General features: G+C 45.1%; 1 protein-coding gene across 1 annotated transcript; it reads right to left on the reverse strand.

Moving 5' to 3' along the window:
• Nucleotides 1–225: 225 nt before the first annotated feature.
• LOC123405505 (putative UPF0481 protein At3g02645) lies at nt 226–4,980 on the reverse strand. The gene is made up of 2 exons (XM_045099166.1): nt 4,304–4,980; nt 226–1,723 (listed from the first exon to the last, which is right to left on the reverse strand). The coding sequence occupies exons 1-2, from the start codon at nt 4,690–4,692 to the stop codon at nt 415–417; spliced, it is 1,698 nt and encodes a 565-aa protein (XP_044955101.1). The 5' UTR covers nt 4,693–4,980; the 3' UTR covers nt 226–414.
• Nucleotides 4,981–22,003: the final 17,023 nt, after the last annotated feature.

The following is a 22,003-nucleotide window of genomic DNA, read 5'->3' on the forward strand; positions in this document are numbered from 1 at the left end:
ACAACGTCTAAGAAGATACTGCACAGTAACTCACACAACCACTAAATGAGGAGTTTTCATGAATGGAGCTTTTTTATCCGGCGTGCGTATCCAACGTTTTCACTATGCATGCATCCTACTAATATTCCTGATTAACTAAACAATAAATATCATCATTTTAATTCTTTTTTATTCTAAAAATGCATATAAACGAAATCGCGTCTTCTAAACGATGAAAGTAAAACATTATGCAACTATCATAAATTAGTTTTATTATGAATGATTGCTTGATATGACCACATTCATATAGGGCTGATGGATTGAGCAATACTAATTAAATATGCATGCATGCATGTGAATCTCCAGTAGAATCAACGGCGAACGTATGCTTTTCTCGACATGCGCAACCTACTGCAATGCATTGCATCACATATGCTACTGCCCTCCTCCGGGCGTTATCTGCGGCAGTTGCAATATGCCGCCGAACCAGCGCTTGCAGTCGTAGACGGTGCAGAAGGTCTGCAGCGCCGTCATGAGCAGCAGCACGACGGCGGCAAGCAGCGTGAGCAGCCTCCACGACCTGAACACGTAGCGCTTGAGAAACCTTCTCGCTTTCACGGCCACCCTCCGGTTCCGGTGGGCGTTGACCTCCCTGATCACGCCGTCAAGCAGCGGCACCTTGGTCGGCCGCACTGCCCGGCACATCCCATTCCACATGTCCGCGGCCTCCTTGTCGCTCTTCATGGCGTTGAAGATGATCTTACACTCTCTCAAGATCTTCACGTCCTTTGGGGTGTCGATGATGCCGTTCATCAGCTCCGTGTACCGCGCCAGCACGAGCGGCCCGCGCACGGCGGCGGTCTCGTATGCCACCAGGTTGCGGAGGATCACCTCCGTGTTGCTGTCGAGGTGGAGGACCGGCAGGGTCAGCGTCGCCGTGGCCGCGTCGAAGCCGATCCCCGCCATGCCCTCTGGGGCCGGCACGAACCGCACGCCGCACGCGGCCAGCTGCGCCACCGACGGGATCATGATCTCCTGCGCCAGCGGTGAGTTGATGATGGTGGCCAGGTTCACGCCCTTGAGCCGCGCCTCCACGTCCGTCGAGGCCATGAACTTCCCGAACAGCGGCGCCATTGCCGACAACAGCGGCACCTTGCGCATGATCAACCCCGGGAGGCTCGAAGCCGCGCTCATCGGCTTGGAGATGAGGTTCTTCTTGATGAAACGCACAGGCGCCACGTCGAAGCTGGAGACCTGCATGCACGCCTGCTTCACCTTGTCGTAGTCCGGGATCTGCTGCTCGAGCGCGTCGAGGGAGAGAACCTCCTCTGGGACCAACGGCGGGAGCTCCGCGCCGTCGGCGGCGAAGACGGCCGAGGCGGGCACGAGAAAGTGGTAGAGGAGCTCCAGCAGGTGCGCGTGCTTGGCGATGTCGCCGGCGATGGCCAGCGCGGTGGTCTTGATAGGGCACACGTCCCTGATGAAGCGGTCCAAGACGGAGTGCATTGCGTTGGCGGCGGCCTCCTCGGAGGCGTGGCGGAGCTGGAGCGCGCCGGCGAAGAGGAAGAGCGGGATCTGATTCTCCAGCATCATGGCGTCGCGCACCATGGCATTGATCCAGTTGGTCGCGGAGGACACCATGTCGGTGGCCACGTCGACGTGGTAGCTCTCGAGGAAGTCGAGGAGGAAGCACGTGTCGATAGCCATCATCCATGCCAGCGTCTGCCCATTCAAATCAAGGAACCTACATTCATTGTATGTGTACGTATACATGATCAGTGGTACTGTATTAACTTTCACTTACACAGTACAAATCTTATACTGAACGCGCTTTTGCCTTAGAACAAGTACAGGTACAGTCAGCAGGATGTAAGGATTTAAAATACTATATTTCTGCTGAGTTGGATGAGAGAGAAGAGGAGAGAGAAGGAAAGCGGGCTCTTCGTGAAGAACCAGCTCTAGCACGTGCTCCTAGGCGTTTTGTAAGAATGAAACGTGGACGATAAAAGTAGTACTCTTTTATAGCTAACTATTGTACAAGCTAGCTATAAGGTGGGCTATAAAACTGCTTATAGCCAGCAGTTGGCTATACTATTAACCATGCTCTTAAAAGGTTTAGCGTCACTGTCATCTGTTTTTATACTGTCATCTGTTTTGATTGGTTGGACTCAGTAGTTGCATCATTACCTCGTTTAAGGTGTTGTCTCCTTACTCATGTCAGGCTGGCCATAGTGAAAGTATCATAACTAATATCATAGTTTTGGAACTAGCAAACATGCTGATGTGGCAAGTAATTAAAGAAAAAAAGAGGATTATAGTAACATATGTAGATACCATATCATGTTAAATGTTATGCTACTATGTATCATGCATGTCAATAAATAAGATCATCTATGATACTAGTTTATGATACTAGCTTATGATATTATGCACTATGAAGGTAGTATCATACAATAGTAACATATGCATGATACTACTATATGTTAGTCCCCACTATGAGCAGCCTCATGGCCTTTGCCTGTTGTTCTCGCCAATTAGGATTACTAGGAAAAGGACCCGTGCGTTGCAACGGGAAATGACAATACCACACACTTTTAATTTACAAAAAAGTGTCTATAATTTGAGTATTTGTAGCTACGACCCGAACAAAGACGATCTTAGCCCACAAAATCGCAGTTCAAGATTTCACCCGTCTTCCATTTAAATAGGCTTGCATGTAGATTTAATACGTAGAAAGAAACGGTCAAGTGATCTTCAATTTCGTCTCTAATCCTGATTTTGCTGAGATGTTCATCCACAATCCAAATCAGTACCGGTATGAAAGAAAGACGGGTAATGCATTATTGATTAAGATTGCATCATAGATAATATTTTTTAAACGATTAATAGGTAAAATAACATCATATTCAAATTCTACATATTTTTCTAATCAAAATCCATATATAACGTGTTAAATTTGGAGTTGCGGTTTACAAGATATGAGCATTTAAAAACATATATTTAATATGCATATTCAAATTCTACATATTTTTTAAATCAAAATCCGTATATAACATGTTAAATTTGAAGTTGTTGTTTAGAAGATATGAGTATTTAAAAATATATTTAATATGTATTACGGGTTTAATGTCAAAAACATCAGAAAGTTTTTTATAAAATAAGATGACGGACTAAGAATACCTATTTATTTTATTAATAGGTATAGAAATCCTTGTCTCGGACGTTTTCGTCCGGATATGACAACCAGCGCAAGGGCACTTATTCCTTCTTAAGGCGATATTTCGAGAATACTCAGGTAGGTAGTTGTTTCATTTATGTTGTAATTGTTAGTCATAGTTGACTTTGTCATGTACTTTGATCAGTAATTAATAAAGTCATTGTATGCGTCATAGTAAGAGTATGGTTAATAGTATAGCCAACTGCTGCCTATTAGCCATCTTATAGCTAACTTGTACAATAGTTAGCTATAAAAGAATACTATTTTTATCATATATGGTCCACCATTAATTCTCACAAAGTACCTAGAAGCACGTGATAGAGCTAGCTCTTCACGAAAGCCCTCTTTCCTTCTCTCTCCTCTTCTTTCTCATCAAATTCAATAAAAATATAGTATTTTAATCCTTTTAGCCTGTTGACTGTATCTTATTGTACTTGATTTAATGCGGAGGCCCAAGGTTTAACTTTTTTTTGCATGAGAAAAAAGTGTGTCACTGCCATTTTGTTTTTGAGTGGCTAGCTTGCAGAAGTGATTGGATAATGCTAGTTAAACATTGAAGCCATTATTCTTTGTGTGTGTACGTCTATGCCGTCAGTTTGAATGTAAGTTTCTTATTATTTTATTATTCCGGGGTGCAAGTTGCAATCCCCTATATTATAAAAGGTCCTGTTTTATGTTTGCCTATCAAATAAAATGCTAGAGTGCAGAATGTTAATTAGGATAAAGTGTTTTGTGAAAGCTACATGTCACCAATTTGTATCCGCTGGCTGGAAATGTCAAATTGCTTACCAGCAAAAAAAAAGGAGAAAATAATGTCAAATTGTTGTGCTCATCCAAACTCTATGCATGCACAGAAGCAATACCCTCACTTATCTTTTCAATTTCAAAAGCTAAGTGAAATCTCGTGCACAAAAACTAATTAAATGTCAAATTGCTGTGCTCATCCAAATTCTATACTTAGCTCATCCAAACTCTACGCATGCACAAAAGATAAATGTCCGATTGCTGTGCTCATCCGTTCTCAAGTTCTCAACTGGATGCCTTCATGAAACCGAAAAGGTCAAAAGAAGACCCGTAAAAGGAGAAAGAACGGTATGCGTACGGTACCTGTTATAGGGCGCCCGGATCGTCTCTTGCATCTTCACAAACTTCTGCACGAGGTCGTCGAACCTGCGGTCGCCGGTGAAGAGCTTCTCGGCGCGCTTGGCCGCGGCGAGCTTGTAGCGCTCCATGTCCCTGAGCTCAGGCCGCTGGTAGTGGTATGGCCCCAGGGCGAAGTGCTGCGGCGCGTAAGCCTCGGGCCTGGTCGCCCGCAGCAACCGCGGCACGTCGAAGACCTTGGCCACCGCGCCCAGCTCCTCCGCCCCGGCCTCCATCCGCCGCCGCACCTGGCTCACCCACCGCGACTGGTGCTCGTCCAGCTCCAGCTCCACGCCGGCGTTCGTCGCGGCCACCCCCACGAACCGCGCCTGCGCCTGCAGCTGCGCCAACGCCATCGATCGATCGAGCTAGCCGTCGCCGGTCTATAGATCTCTCCTCTCCTCTCCTCTCCTCTCCTCCTGTAGCTTAGCTTAGCTTAGCTTAGCTTAGTGGTGACTCGGTGGTTAGCTACTTGCTGCTACTATCTACAGTAGCTTAGTGGTGACTCGGTAGTTAGCACGATCTGATCCGATCCGAGCTGTGTGCATATGTGAGCTGTTTGCCTCCAATGGCTTCTAACTTGATGGAGTTAACTAGGTCAATAGAGCATCATGGACTGTGCTGCTGAGTTAGTTAGGCGCTATATAGAGTATGCATGCAAGTGGGTGGGTGGTTGTGTGGGTAATCATGAGTTAAAACGAAGCTAATCAACAGCTAGCGTGAAACATGCGCCGAAGTACCAGTAGTTTATTACTTGGGTCGTCGTCACCGAGTGAAGAAGTAGAAACGCGCGCGAGAGGCGTGGAAATTTTGATGCCAGACGATAGAGATGAATCATGAACTTGTTCTTATGTGTACGTGCGTGTTGGCTGCATGCGCGTGGGCATCACGTCATGAATGATCGTGTATGCTGTTAAACAAACGTTCCAAACGCGGAGAGTGTCGGGGAATGATGCGTCCATGAACGCGTCGGTCGGACGTACGCGCCCAGTTGGTGCACTTTTTGGGTGTCTTGGGTGGCCCAATTGGTGCAGTTCAATGGAGCGATGATTTGACTCAAGTCGGCCAGCCTGGTAGGATTAGTTCATTATAACTGGCAATCATACTATATCCATAAGAATAACTACACTAGAGCTGAATCAATTGGCTATAGAAATATAAAATAGTATATTTTTGCTTAATTTAAGGAAAAAGAAGAGAAGAAAGAAGGTAAACGGTTCTTAATTAATAGCTAGCTCTAGCACATGCTTCTAAACACTTTGTGAGAATTAAATGTGAGTCATATAATAAAAAAAGTAATACACTTTTCTAACCAATCATTATACATATTAGCTATAAAATAAGTTATATATGGCATGACAATAACTTATAGTCACCAGCAGGCTATACTATTAAGCATGCTCTAACCCAACCGAGGACATGGAGTTTTTGCTCCAAGCACAAGTGCCCCTTATAAACAGTAAAATCAAAAATAATATTCTCTTCGTTTCAAAATAAGTGACTCAAAAATGACTCAGTTTTGTACTAATTTTAGTATAAAGAAGAGTCTTTAGTCACTTATTTTAAGACGAAGGGAGTAGTAAACAAATTCAAAATAATGTGAAGTTATCTTGTGGTAAACTTTGACAAATGTTTGGTACACTTGCAACATTTCAGGTCGAAATAACATTCGTGGAAGTTGTGACAAAAAAAAATTGATACATAAAAATGCTAGTTTTGAATAAATTTTGGATTGCTTATTTTGTTTTTTCGCCACAACTTGCACAAATGTTATTTCGTGCTGAATTTTAGTATATATGCATGTAAAGCATTTGTCAAAGTTTATCACAAAAAAAATTCAGAAATTTTTTAATGTGTTTTTTTTTAATTATTGTTCATCCAGAAGAGTTTGAGCTTGGGAGTATAATAGGACTTTCATGGGAAAACATATTTTTTTAGAGAAAATCATACATCGAAGCCAATTTAAAAAGACATACACCGAAGCTGGGGTAATAAGAGGGTGATTAATTGTATGGCCAACCAATAGCTCACTAAGAGCAATTTTAGTGGGACGATCCATTTCGTCCGCCGCCGTCCGTTTGAGTCGGCGCGGACAAAAAAGATGGCCCAACGCGTCAACCCATTTATAAATCACGTCCGCTTCGCGTCCGCGCCAACCCATTTCTGACCCAAATTTGGACTGAAATGCGTCGACGCAGACGCGAAGCGGCCGCGCGGGCGCCCTCTCGGTGTCCGTCCTCAACCACCGCAATCAACATTATTTATGACGGCCGTTATCCTCGGACCCACGCGTCAGCGACCACGGTCGGCCTTTTTAAATCCGTGCGTGCGGTGGGTTCCGCCATCTGCTTCCAGAACTCGTCCGTCCCCATCCCGCCATTTCTTCAGCGACCAAAACCCTAGCACCATGGCCGACGGCGTCCCAAACAAGGACAAGGCCCTGCTTTACCCCCGCACCATCTTCCCGCTGTCGTCTTCCCGTCGTGCCACCTCCGTCGAAGCCCGAGCCCACGGAGCCGCGGGAGGTATACTGGTGGACCGACATCGTCAACGAGTTTGTCAGTGTGCTGCCCATCTGGCTGGGTGCGACACCACAGCAAGAGCAAGCCTACCTCGAGCACTGGATGGCGCAGCATCTGTGAGCGGAGCGCACCGAAGGCCTTCGGCTGATGGAGCCGGAGAAGGAGGCGGAGGAGGAACGATGGGAGTTGGAGGAGGAGGAGCGTGCCCCTGCTGCTGCGCTGCCACCGCCACCAGTACATCCTGCGCCGGCGGGACAGATGACGGAGGCGCAGGCAGCTACCTCTGGAACACGGCGTTTCCTGGGCCGATCCTGCGCTGGTCGACCTCTCCGGCTCCGACGACGACGACGACGTCACCTAGGGTTGCCTCGTAGTTTAAGGTTTTTTTATGTTTAATTAGTGTAATGCGGACGCCTGAACTCTCGCCGGCCTTCGTGACCGGTTTTAAATGTTTAATTATTCATTTTATATTTTTTTCGCACACCAGAAAATATGGGTCGGTGCTAGCGTTAGACGCATGAGTCGACTCATTTGGGAAAGCGAACGTTCGTGTCGGCCTGATCAATCCAAACGAACAAAAAACATGTAAAATTACCATCCATTTGAGTCGGTCCGTTGAACTTGCCCTAAAAGAGGGCGTCATACTAGGAGTGCGGACGTTTGGAGCTCGGCCTCCATGAAGGCCGAAATTTTTGAATAATTGAAAATTCAAAATTTTTGGTTTAAAAAAATCTGGAAAAAAGATGGAAGTAAAGAAGTATGTTATGTGTATGTGTGCAAAAATTTAGGATGAAATACCTTGAAATACGATCTGCCCAAAAAAGACAAATTCATGGCCTGAAACGATGAATAGTGTCATGTGTAAAAAAGCCTCAGATTTGTCTTTTTACACAGCCCTCATTTCAATGTATTTCTTTTTGAAAATTTACACACATTTGTGTTACGCCTTCACTTATCCCTGTATTTTTTTTCAGAATTTTTTGAAATATAAAAATACAAATTTTCATGAAATTTGAGTTTCAAATTTAAAGGCCTCCATGGAGCTCGGGAGCCAAAAGCAATTTCCGGTCATACTAGTATGCTATACTCGAGTGTGGACGTTTGGAGCCCGGCCTTCATGGAGGCCGAAATTTTTGAATAATTCAAAATTCAAACTTTTCGGTTTTAAAAAACTGAAAAAAATATGGAAGTAAAGAAGGATGTTATGCATATGTGTGCAAAAATTTAGGATGAAATACCTTAAAATACGATCTGCACAAAAAAGACAAATTCATGAACTGAAATGATGAATAATGTCATGTGTAAAAAAACCTCAGATTTGTCTTTTTTGCACAACCCTCATTTCAATGTATTTTTTTCTGAAAATTTACACACATGTGTGTTACGACTTCACTTATCCCTGTATTTTTTTTCAGAATTTTTGAAATGTAAAAATATGAATTTGCATGAAATTTGAGTTTTAAATTTAAAGGGCTTCATGGAGCTCGGGAGCCAAAAGCAATTTTCGGCTATACTCCATCTGATACATTTTATAGTGCCCATACGCTTTTGGTCAAAATATCATAATGTAATGAGTGGATGACGTTTTGTACAACATTACCCCCTAGCTGAAATCATGGTAATAGAGCACATGAGATGATGTGAGTGAACAAACCTGCATGCAGGGCCATTCTGGTCCATAGTACAACAACCAGCTCATGCATTGGCGGCAAAATTGACAAAAATGACCCCTGGGACGAAAGAACTCACGGATTGACCCCTCGGGGGAAATAATTCACCGGCCTGACCCTTTTGTGTGGCGCCCGACACCTAGGCGCCACACTGTACTGTGTGACGCCTAGAGGTTAGGCGCCACACCCCCGACCACGTGGCAGGGAGGGCCCCACCCCCAGGCAGTGTGACGCCTAAGCCTCGGGCGTCACACATTGTAATGTGTGGCGCCTGACCCTTAGGCGCCACACACTGACTTACAGAGCCACGGGCCAGCCCCCTCCCCACCCCCCTCCCCACCCCCTCCCTCATTCAAACAGAAACTTCCATTGCGGCGGCGGGCTCTCATCCCCTCCCTAATCCCCTCCCCCATCTCCTTCAGATCTGAGGATTTCTTGCTTGGATTGATCCCCCAAGGTAATGTCCTCCCCCATCCCTTCCCTTTCCCATCCTTCTATCCAATTTTATTATGTTTTGGTTGAGTAGGTTGATTTGAGTAGGTTCTTAGGATTTGACTAGTTAGGATTTGGTTGAGTATATGAGTAGTTAGTAGTTAGTAGTAGTAGTAGGTATAGGAATTGCATTAGGTTTTGGTTTTGGTTGAGTATATGAATAGTGAGTAGTAGTAGTAGTAGTTAGTAGTAGAGGTAGGTATAGGAATTGTATTAGGTTTTGACTAGTTAGGATATGAGTTAGGATTTGACTAGTTAGTATATGAGTTAGGATTTGCATTAGGTTTTAACTAGTTAGGATATGAGTTAGGATTTGACTAGTTAGTATATGAGTTAGGATTTGCATTAGGTTTTAACTAGTTAGGATATGAGTTAGGTTTTGACTAGTTAGGATATGAGTTAGGATTTGCATTAGGTTTTAACTAGTTAGGATATGAGTTAGGTTTTGACTAGTTAGGATATGAGTTAGGATTTGACTAGTTAGTTGAGTATATGACTAGTTAGTAGTTAGTAGTAGTAGTAGTAGTTAGTAGTAGTAGGTATAGGAATTGCATTAGGTTTTGGTTTGTAGTTAGTGGTAGTAGTTAGTATTAGTAGTAGTTCATATGAGTATATGAGTCTTATTTGAATATTAGTAAATGAGTAACTTTTGTGATTTGTAGGATGGTGTGGCTTCTGAATGATCTTTATGACGCTGAACACCGGGCCTATTTCATGTCGGAGAAGAAGATGGTAAGTAGAAAATGATTAGTAGATTAGTAATATTTTGAAAATGTAATAAGCACTTGATATCTTCTTCTCCTATATGTTTGCAGGAGCTTACGCCCCTGAAGATCCGGTCTCATGGGGCATCCTCCGTAATGCATTACGATGAGCGGTACACCCCGTACATCGAGATGACGGGACTCCTTCCATTCGTGCAGCTTGTGAGTCGGTCAACTCCAAATCTGAACGCTGCGGCAGTCACAGCACTCATTGATCGTTGGAGGCCGGAGACACATAGTTTTCACCTCCGGACCGGAGAGATGACGGTTACTCTTCAAGATGTTTCCATGATCACCGCTCTTCCCATTGAGGGGAAGCCACTATGTATGAGCACTGATTCTGAGGGATGGCGGCATCAAATGGAGGCTCTTATTGGTATGTCGCCGCAGGAGCCGGAGGTGGAAGATGGAGGGAAGAAAGATAGAGTCCCTGCCGGCGCCACTTTCACTTGGATTGCCGCTAACTTTGCTCATTGTCCTGAGGACGCAGATGACGAGGTCATCCAGAGGTATGCTCGCGTCTACATGTGGTACGTCATCTCTAGGACTATCTTTGCGGACGGCACAGGCAAGAATGCTCCTTGGATGTGGCTGAAGGCGTTGACTGTTTTGGACAACAAGTTCAGCTGGGGCTCGGCCGCACTGGCTTACTTGTATCGGCAGGTAATAAATTGTTAATATTAAGTACTCTCTGTTATCTTTTTCTGCTAAACTGATGCATGTTTGTTGTTACTTGTAGTTGGACGATGCTTGTCGCAGGACGACAAAGGACGGTGGAGTTGGTGGTTGTATGCTCCTACTTTCAGTATGGAGCTGGGAACGCCTACCTGTTGGACGCCCTAAAAGCTCAAAGTGGAATACCTGGGATGACCACGACAACCCTGTACGGCAACCTACATGGGCTTACAAGTGGGACTTGGTATCGAAGGTGGCAAGCGAAGTGAACCTATTGTACAAGCAATACACCAACGAGATGGATTCGCTTACCCCCGAGCAGGTAAGATGGTTTCAGAGTTGACTTCCAGCTTCTATGTTGTGAGTGAAATGAATTGTGGTATTCATCTTGTGTTTTAGGTTGAATGGGAGCCATATGGTGTCGGGACAAACTTTGGTGATGCACACACGTTCGAGCTGAATGCACTATGCGTGCAGGAAAGACATCTTTGGCTAATGCGTTGTCCCCTAATATGCAATTGGGCGGTTGAGTGGCATCTCCCGCATCGTGTGCTGCGTCAATTTGGTTACTTTCAGCCACACCCGCCGGAGTGGGTGGACACGGACACACAGCTTCACAGGTAACAAAAAATAATTAGTGATTAGTTTTGTTCTTAGTGTTGAGCAAGCTACTGATGTGTTTTGTTCAAAGCAGGTTGGATAGGAGGAGGCAGCGAAAAATCAAGGACTGGCAGAAGCATCATAAGAGCTACGTCCTTATGTTCGAGCAAAGTGTGCAGGCAACTTCGAGCATACAACGAACCCAGTACCGTCAGCATTGTGCTCTTGCGTTCAGCAACTACCTAAGATGGTTTCAGGAGAGTACTCGTGTCGAGATTTGTCCGCCGGCTTACGAGGAGGACATATTGGAAGAACCCACTGAGTACGATGAACTTGCCCAAGGCGGTTACAGCAAGTTGATTCGCGAAGGGTACCAAACTTCCTTCGCCCCTGTCGTGAACTTTGTGGTAAGTGTGCTCCCCTATGTAATTTATGAATTCTAGCGGACCTATTCACTTGCACTTATTTGTTGTCATTGTCTTGTGATCATAGAGCAAAGAGGTCAAGAAACAAGCTGACGAGTCCGAAGATATTCTAGATAACACACCTGGAGGAAAAAAGGGAGAATCTGCACTTCGTCTATTCATAAAGGTGTTGTGTCATTATTATTATTTTGCCCACGAATGCAACATTATAGGTTACCTAATATATGTCATTTATATTTGAATCTAACAGGAACAGGGCAAGAAGTTACGGCGCCTATCCAACATTTTAGGTTGCCGTGACCCTGAATATGTTTCACCTTCGAGATCCGGTTCATCCGAAAGAAATACTCTTGACAATTCAGCTTCTTCGGGCGCTCGTATGGATGATGGTGACATTACCCAAAGAAATACTCAGGAGGATGATGTTGACACTCCTCAGGTATGACATAGCCATACAGTTTGCACTTTCATTCAACCTTCAGCCTTGAACCTTCAAATTTGAACTTTCAACCTTCATATGTATTAGGCTGCGGACGACATGACGTTGAAGGCTTTCCAACGCTCCGCTTACATGTTGAAGACCAGGAAGGAATTTAAGCGCTACTCACCGAATGATTATGCGAAAGGGAAGAATCCGGTGGCCGGGAGCTCTCGTTTGTCAAGGATGAGAAGCAGGGAGGATGAGGTTGAGGATGACGACGACGATGAGTCCGATGACCCGGATCAATTTGTGGTTGCGAGAAGGAAGAAGCTAGTATCCAAGAGGGGACGAGGCCCCAAGTGATTTGGAGTTGGTGTTGCACTTGTCTAGCTGAACTATTTACTGTAGTCTTGAACTATTTCGAGTTGTGAACCATTTAGTTGTTGTTGCAGTTGTTGTGAACCATTTAGTGCTGTCAAAAGATCCTTATTGCTGGAAATATATTGCTTTATTGCTGTCAAAAGATCCTTATTGCTGTCAATATATTGATTTATTGCTGTTATAAGATCTTTATTGCTGTCAAAAATTGCTTTATTGCTGTCCAAATTCAGTTCCAGCAGGTTTTCACATGTGTGGCGCCTAAGGCTTAGGCGCCACACATGTGTAGTGTGGCGCCTAAGCCTTAGGCGCCACACATGGGCTTATACAGCCTCAGCGCAGCCCCTCCCCACCCCCCCTCCCCCAGTATAAGTCCATGTGTGGCGCCTAAGCCTTAGGCGCCACACATGTGTAGTGTGGCGCCTAAGGCTTAGGCGCCACACATGGGCTTATACAGCCTCAGCGCAGCCCCTCCCCACCCCCCCTCCCCCAGTATAAGTCCATGTGTGGCGCCCAAGCCTTAGGCGCCACACTACACATGTGTGGCGCCTAAGGCTTAGGCGCCACACACTCTGTCATGCCTAGAACTCCATCTTAATGGAGGAGGAGTTCAAAAATAGTGGTGGAGGAGTTCAGATACATACGTTAAAACATACAACACAAAGCACATAGTAGTGGTGGTGGAGTTCAAACATACATACGGTTCTTGAAGTAACTTACGTCCAAAAGTGCATACATAGTGGAGTTTCATTGTCATAAAGCGCGGAACCAAACAAGGTTCAACAACACATAGATTACAAGCATCCGGCTCTATTGGGTCGAGCAAGGCCCCTTACCCTTATTCTTCTTCCTCTCTTCTTCCTCTTCCTCTTCCCTTTTGCGCAGTTTTGAAGCCTCTTCCTTAACCCTCTCCGTGAAGCGCTGATGCTCCCGCTCTCTCTTTGCTGCGGCCTCTGCCAACATCTTCTTAAAGTTAGCTTCATATTCTTTTTTACGTTTCTCTAGTGTCTTCCTGTCATTCTCCTTTATCCTAGCCTCATATCGCTTATGCTCAAGGAACATTTGCCACTCCTCATCCCTCTTTGCCTTATCCTCCTCATCCTTCTTCTTTCGCGCTTCCGCTGCATCCTCCTCTCTCAACTTCTTTGCAGCCCTCTCCATCAACAGCTGCTCCTCACTGGCTGCATCCTTCTCCTCCCCCCACTCCGCTTTTGCCTTGTTCGGCTGAGAAGCGGCCATACCTACAAAACAGGCATCATAGCTCATAGTTAGTAAAATAACACACAAAGGAGCATCAAAAACAACATGATAAAGATAAGTGAAATATGTGACATACGGAAATGGTCCTTGTAGGTATCCACGCATACCAATCCTAGTAAGTCCACCACCTATCCCACCACTGCCTCTAGCACCACCACGACCTATCCCACCCCTGCCTCCAGCACCACCACGACCTATCCCACCACTGCCTCTACCACCACCACTTCCTCTAGTACCACGTCCTCTAGTAAGCCCAAGTCGGCTAGGAACATGTTGAGTAGGAACTTGTTGGCTCGTGCTTCCTTGACCCGTCCCTTGTTGGCTCGTGCTTCCTTGACCCGTCCCTTGTTGGCTTGAACTTGGTTGGCTAGGACTTGGTTGGCTAGGACTTGGTTGGCTTGACCTGGAATCATTGTTTTTGGACTTCTTCTTTCGCGCCGTACACCTTCTTCTGTTGTGCCCTGTTACACCGCAATCTCCACATTGTGATCTCTCAGTAGGCTCTTGGAATTGGTTGTTCCCCATTTCTCTGCCACCACCATGGCCCCATCCATCCATGTCTCCTCTAAAACGCTTTGTCTTTCGTCTTCCCAGTTTCACAACCTTCCACTCTGGGTTGGGCCATAGTTGTACTCCATGATACTCTGGCCATTGTGATTGGTCAAAGTATGGTTCAAATCTAGGAGCCCATGTATGCTTCATGGTCATGATCGAGAACTCGGACTCCCTCACGGTTAGTGGATGGTTGACGTCCACATTCCTACTGCGAGCTGCCGTGTACAAATGCGAGCATGCGAGATGAAGCAACCTTGGTCTCCCACAAGAGCAATCACACAAGGATAAAGAAACCTTGAACGCCATGTTTCCGTGTTGCTGGCCATCGTTTGTCGTTCCTCCGGGCTCATTCACTTCGTATGTCCAATCCTCGTTGTTGTACAGGGTAGCCGTTTGGGAGTCAGCCTTCCGTGATTGAAATACCATCCATTTGTCAACCTTTGATGGAAACTGGTACTTATACTTTTTCTTGTTCTCTCCCGCAATCTGATCATTTGTTTCTTGTGAGTACTTTAGAAAGTATTCTCTCAACTTGTCGAATGTGTATTGAACTATTGCCGTCACCGGCAACGCACGGACACCCTTCAACACCCGGTTGAAGCATTCTGCCATGTTACTGGTCATTTGACCATATCTTCGGCCATCTTCGTCATAAGCTCATGCCCACTTGGCCCGAAGTTCAATGTGCCTGTTAAGAAACTCAAGCCCACCTGCATCAAGTTTTTTGTTTACAAGCAAAGCATTGTACAATCTTGCAAATCGTTTGTCAGAAAATGCTTGACAACAATCCTGAAGATCATCCGCCAACTCCTTGCTACCACATGCTCGGTAGAAGTTTGCACAGAAATGCCTCATGCACCATCGATGATGCAAAGGAGCATGGCCGGGAATGACAATGTCAACCGCGTTAAGTATGCCTTGATGACGATCCGATATGACACATATTTCCCTCTCAAACGGTAATACTTTGGTTCTCAAAATATGCAAGAACCATTCCCAGTTAACATTGTTCTCTACCTCAACCAAAGCAAAAGCCAAAGGCATCAACCGGTTATTGGCATCACTTGCTATTGCAACCAACAAAGTGCCCTTGAATTGTCCGGTCAAAAACGTGCCATCGATGGAGATGACAGGACGGTAGTGCTGGAAAGCCCTCACACATTGCTCAAATGCCCAAAATGCACGGCCAAATACGCGAACCCTATTTCCATTCTTAATCCTTGTTTTCTCCCCATACGGCTCGACCACATGAACCATGCCCGGGTTAGTGTGGGCAATAGCTCCCAACAACCTAGGTATGGGGTTGTATGCTTCCTCCCAATCACCATACAACATCTTGAATGCGGCTTGCTTTGCTTTCCATGCCTTACCATATTTCACCTCGTAGTGAAAGAGGGCTTTCACAAGGTCTTGTACGCTTTTTATGCTCATTGTAGGAAGAGAGGAGATGGAGTTGGAAAGCCTATAAGCGATGAACTCGGAGGTTAGTTGTCTATGGCTTTGCGACGATAGGGCACCATCAACCCTCTTGCCTTGACACATGTGAGGCATACAACTGACAATGTTCCATCCTGGCCCTCCTTTCCATGGTCTTGCACAGACAATCCAAGGACAACCTCTATCCTCACAAGCAACCGTGTAACGCAGCTTCATGTTTGAATGAACAACTTTGTGTGGCCTGTAATGCGTAACAGAATATTCATCCAACCACATCTTCAGTTCAAAGAATGTTTCGAACTTTGACCCCGACAAAATAATATTCTTCCCATGTGTGTCCTGATGAGAAGGTGGCCTAACTCCAAACAATATGCCTTCGCCTCCGTCAACCACGGCTTCATCCGCAAGGCTAAGATCCTCGAACAATGGTGTCCGGTGATCACGCTTTAATACCTTCGTGAAAGCTTCAGCCTCCTTTGCCGTGAACCCTTCCTCATCAACTTCTTCATCGGGACCCTCATCGTCAGACTCAGAGGCATACCCACGTGAGTACGGAATGGAATGGTCCATTGTCTCTTGCAAATTATATTTGTCCAAATCACCAAGATTGTTGTCATGAAGAACATTACCATCATCATAGTGCTCATAATTAGCCTCTACCAATGGTTCATGTTCAATGTTGACCTCTTCGTTCGCCTCATACACACAAGAAAGAGGTTCAATGCTGGCCTCTTCGTTGATGGTTGCAGGAATAGCTTCAACAATCAAAGAGGAAACCCGGTTCAATCCAACAAGTTAGGAACATTTGTTTTCATGGCAAATAACTCTAGAGCCTTGTCTAGTGATTCGGCCACCGTATCCTTGTATGCAAGCCAACGTTGCTCGGAGTTGACACGCATGGTCTTCCTGTTGGAAATATGCCCTAGAGGCAATAATAAATTAGTTATTATTATATTTCTTAGTTCATGATAATCGTTTATTATCCATGCTATAATTGTATTGATTGGAAACACAATACTTGTGTGGATACATAGACAAAACACTGTCCCTAGTAAGCCTCTAGTTGACTAGCTCGTTGATCAAAGATGGTCAAGGTTTCCTGGCCATAGGCAAGTGTTGTCACTTGATAACGGGATCACATCATTAGGAGAATCATGTGATGGACTAGACCCAAACTAATAGACGTAGCATGTTGATCGTGTCATTTTGTTGCTACTGTTTTCTGCGTGTCAAGTATTTGTTCCTATGACCATGAGATCATATAACTCACGGACACCGGAGGAATGCTTTGTGTGTATCAAACGTCGCAACGTAACTGGGTGACTATAAAGATGCTCTACAGGTATCTCCGAAGGTGTTCGTTGAGTTAGTATGGATCGAGACTGGGATTTGTCACTCCGTGTGACGGAGAGGTATCTCGGGGCCCACTCGGTAATACAACATCACACACAAGCCTTGCAAGCAATGTGACTTAGTGTAAGTTGCGGGATCTTGTATTACGGAACGAGTAAAGAGACTTGCCGGTAAACGAGATTGAAATAGGTATGCGGATACTGACGATCGAATCTCGGGCAAGTAACATACCGAAGGACAAAGGGAATGACATACGGGATTATATGAATCCTTGGCACTGAGGTTCAAACGATAAGATCTTCGTAGAATATGTAGGATCCAATATGGGCATCCAGGTCCCGCTATTGGATATTGACCGAGGAGTCTCTCGGGTCATGTCTACATAGTTCTCGAACCCGCAGGGTCTGCACACTTAAGGTTCGACGTTGTTTTATGCGTATTTGAGTTATATGGTTGGTTACCGAATGTTGTTCGGAGTCCCGGATGAGATCACGGACGTCACGAGGGTTTCCGGAGTGGTCCGGAAACGAAGATTGATATATAGGATGACCTCATTTGGTTACCGGAAGGTTTTCGTGCATTACCGGAAAAGTTTCGGGCTCATCGGTAGTGTACCGGGAGTGCCGGGAGGGGTGCCGGGGACCATCGGGAGGGGTGTCACGCCCCAAGGGGTCTCATGGGCTATGGGAAGAGATAAACCAGCCCCTAGTGGGCTGGAATAAGTTCCCACTAAGGCCCATAAGGTTTGAGAAGGAAAAAACACAAGGTGGAAAGAGTTTCCAAGTGGGAAGGTGGAATCCTACTCCAAGTAGGATTGGAGTAGGACTCCTCCACCTCCAATTTCGGCCAAACCTTTAGGTTTTGAGGCTGCCTCCTCCCCTCCCTCCCACCTATATATACGGAGGTTTTAGGGCTGATTTGAAACGACTTTCTCACGGCTGCCCGACCACATACCTCCATAAGTTTTCCTCTAGATCGCGTTTCTGCGGAGCTCGGGCGGAGCCCTGCTGAGACAAGATCATCACCAACCTCCGGAGCGCCGTCACGCTGCCGGAGAACTCTTCTACCTCTCCGTCTCTCTTGCTGGATCAAGAAGGCCGAGATCATCGTCGAGCTGTACGTGTGCTGAACGCGGAGGTGCCGTCCGTTCGGTACTAGATCGTGGGACTGATCGCGGGATTGTTCGCGGGGCGGATCGAGGGACGTGAGGACGTTCCACTACATCAACCGCGTTCTCTAACGCTTCTGCTGTACGATCTACAAGGGTATGTAGATCACTCATCCCCTCTCGTAGATGGACATCACCATGATAGGTCTTCGTGCGCGTAGGAAATTTTTTGTTTCCCATGCGACGTTCCCCAACAGTGGCATCATGAGCTAGGTTCATGCGTAGATGTCTTCTCGAGTAGAACACAAAAGGTTTTGTGGGCGGTGATGTGTGTTTTGCTGCCCTCCTTAGTCTTTTCTTGATTCCGCGGTATTGTTGGATTGAAGCGGCTTGGACCGACATTACTCGTACGCTTACGAGAGACTGGTTTCATCGTTACGAGTAACCCCCTTTGCTCAAAGATGACTGGCAAGTGACAGTTTCTCCAACTTTAGTTGAATCGGATTTGACCGAGGAGGTCCTTGGATGAGGTTAAATAGCAACTCATATATCTCCGTTGTGGTGTTTGCGTAAGTAAGATGCGATCCTACTAGATACCCTTGGTCACCACGTAAAACATGCAACAACAAAATTAGAGGACGTCTAACTTGTTTTTGCAGGGTATGATTGTGATGTGATATGGCCAACGATGTGATGTGATATATTGGATGTATGAGATGATCATGTTGTAATAGAAATATCGACTTGCACGTCGATGGTACGGCAACCGGCAGGAGCCATAGGGTTGTCTTTATACTAATATATGTGCTTGCAGATGCGTTTACTATTTTGCTAGGATGTAGCTTTAGTAGTAATAGCATAAGTAGCACGACAACCACGATGGCAACACATTGATGGATGATCATGGTGTGGCGCCGGTGACAAGAAGATCGTGCCGGTGCTTTGGTGATGGAGATCAAGAAGCACGTGATGATGGCCATATCATGTCACTTATGAATTGCATGTGATGTTAATCCTTTTATGCACCTTAATTTGCTTAGAACGACGGTAGCATTATGAGGTGATCTCTCACTAAAATTTCAAGACGAAATTGTGTTCTCCCCGACTGTGCACCGTTGCTATAGTTCGTCGTTTCGAGACACCACGTGATGATCGGGTGTGATAGACTCAACGTTCACATACAACGGGTGCAAAACAGTTGCGCACGCAGAACACTCGGGTTAAGCTTGACGAGCCTAGCATGTGCAGACATGGCCTCAGAACACATGAGACCGAAAGGTCGAGCATGAATCGTATAGTTGATATGATTAGCATAGAGATGCTTACCACTGAAACTATTCTCGACTCACGTGATGATCGGACTTGAGATAGTGGATTTGGATCATGTACCACTCAAATGACTAGAGAGATGTACTTTTTGAGTGGGAGTTCTTAAGTAATATGATTAATTGAACTAATTGTCATGAACATAGTCTAATGGTCTTTGCGAATTACGATGTAGCTTGCGCTATAGCTCTACTGTTTTTATATGTTCCTAGAGAAAATTTAGTTGAAAATTGATAGTAGCAAACTTTGCAGACTGAGTCTGTAAAACCGAGGATTGTCCTCGTTGCTGCACAGAAGGCTTATGTCCTTAATGCACCACTCGGTGTGTTGCACCTCGAGCGTCGTCTGTGGATGCTGTGAACATCCGATATACACGTTTCTGATGACTACACGATAGTTCAGTGCAAAGTACTTAATGGCTTAGAAGCAAGGCACCGAAAACGTTTTCAAACGTCACGGAACATAAGTGATGTTCTAAAGAGATGAAATTGTGATTTCATGCTTGTGCCCTTGTTAAGAGGTACGAGACCTCCAACAAGATTCTTCGACCACAAAGTAAAGGAGAAAAGCTCAATCGTTGAGCATGTGCTCAGATTGTCTGAGTACGACAATCACTTGAATCAAGTGGGAGCTAATCTTCCAGATGAGATAGTGATGGTTCTCCAAAAGTCACTGCCACCAAGCTTTGAGAGCTTCGTGATGAACTATAACATATCAAGGATAGATACAATGATCCTTGAGCGATTCGCGACGTTTGACACTGCGAAAGTAGAAATCAAGAAGGAGCATCAATAGTTGATGGTTTGGAAAACCACTAAGTTTCAAGAAAGGCGAGGGCTAGAAGGGATACTTCGTGAAACGGCAAAACAGTTGCTGCGCTAATGAAGAGACCCAAGATTAAACCCAAACCCGAGACTAAGTGCTTCTGTAATAAGGGGAACAGTCACTGAGGCGGAGCAACTCTAGATACTTGGTAGATAAGAAGGCTGGCAAAAGTCAAGAGAAGTATATTTGATATACATAATGTTGATGTGTACTTTACTAGTACTCCTAGTAGCACAAGGGTATTGGATACCGGTTCGGTTGCTAAGTGATTAGTAACGCGAAATGAAAGCTACGACATAAACGGAGACTAGCTAAAGGCGAGGTGACGATACGTGTTGGAAGTGTTTCCAAGGTTGATATGATCAAACGTCGCACGCTCCCTCTACCATCGGGATTGGTGTTGAACCTAAATAATTGTTATTTGGTGCTTGCGTTAGGCATGAACATGATTGGATCGTGTTTATTGCAATACGATTATTCATTCAAAGAGAATAATGGTTACTCTATTTGCTTGAATAATCACCTTCAATGGTTTATTGAATCTCGATTGTAGTGTTACACATTGGTGCCAAAACATACGAGTTAATGATGATAGTACCACTTACTTGTGGCACTGCCGCTTGAGTCATGTTAGTATAAGTTGCATGAAGAGGGTCCATGCTGATGGATCTTTACTCACCTGATTTCGAATCACTAGTGACATGCAAATCATACCACATGAGCAAGGCCTTGTTTTCATTGAGATGAAACAAGATAGTAACTTGTTGGAAGTGATACATTTTGATGTATGCAGTCCAATGAGTGCTGAGGCACGCAGTGGATATCATTATGTTCTTACTTCACTGACGACTTGAGTAGATACAGGAGTATTTACTTAATGAATCACAAGTCTGAAATACTGAAAAGTTCAATTCCGTTTCAGAGTGAAGTTCGTCGTAACAAGAGGATGAACTGTCTACGATATGATCATAGAAATGAATATCTGAGTTACGAGTTTTTGGTACACAGTTAAGACAATGTGGAAATTGTTTCACAGTTCATGCCACCTGGAACATCATAGTGTGATGATGTGTCTGAACGTCATAGCCACGCACTATTTAGTATGGTGCATGCTGTGATGTCTCTTATCGAAATACCACTATCGTTTATGGGTTATGCATTAGAGACAACCGCATTCACTTTAAATAGGGCACCGCGTATTTCCGTTGAGATGACACAGTATAGACTAAGGTTTAGAGAAATCTAAACTGTCGTTTCTTGAAAGTTTGGGGCTTCGACACTTATGTGAAAAAGTTTCAGTCTGATAAGCTCGAACCCAAAGCGGATAAATGCATCTTCATAGGATATCCAAAACAGTTGGGTACATCTCCTATCTCAGATCCGAAAGCAAAGTGTTTGTTTCTAGAAACGGATCCTTTCTCGAGGAAAGGTTTCTGTCGAAAGAATTGAGTGGGAGGGTAGTAGAACTTGATGAGGTTATTGAACCATCACTTCAACCAGTGTGTAGCAGGGCATAGGAAGTTGTTCCTGTGGCGCCTACACCAATTGAAGTGGAAGCTGATGATGGTGATCATTGAGCTTCGAATCAAGTTACTACAAACCTCGTAGGTCGACAAGGTCGCGTACTGCTGCAGAGTAGTACGGTAACCCTGTCTTGGAGGTCATGTTGTTGAGCAACAGTGAACCTACGAGTTATGGAGAAAGCGATGGTGGGCCCAGATTCCGACAAATGGCTGGAAGCCATGAAATCCGAGAGAGGATCCATGTATGAAAACAAAGTGTAGACTTTGAAAGAACTACTTGATGGTCATAAGACTATTGAGTAAAGATGGATCTTTAAAAGAAGACAGACGATG

This window comes from Hordeum vulgare, chromosome 6H, assembly GCF_904849725.1.
Source record: "Hordeum vulgare subsp. vulgare chromosome 6H, MorexV3_pseudomolecules_assembly, whole genome shotgun sequence".
Taxonomy (NCBI): Eukaryota; Viridiplantae; Streptophyta; class Magnoliopsida; order Poales; family Poaceae; genus Hordeum; species Hordeum vulgare.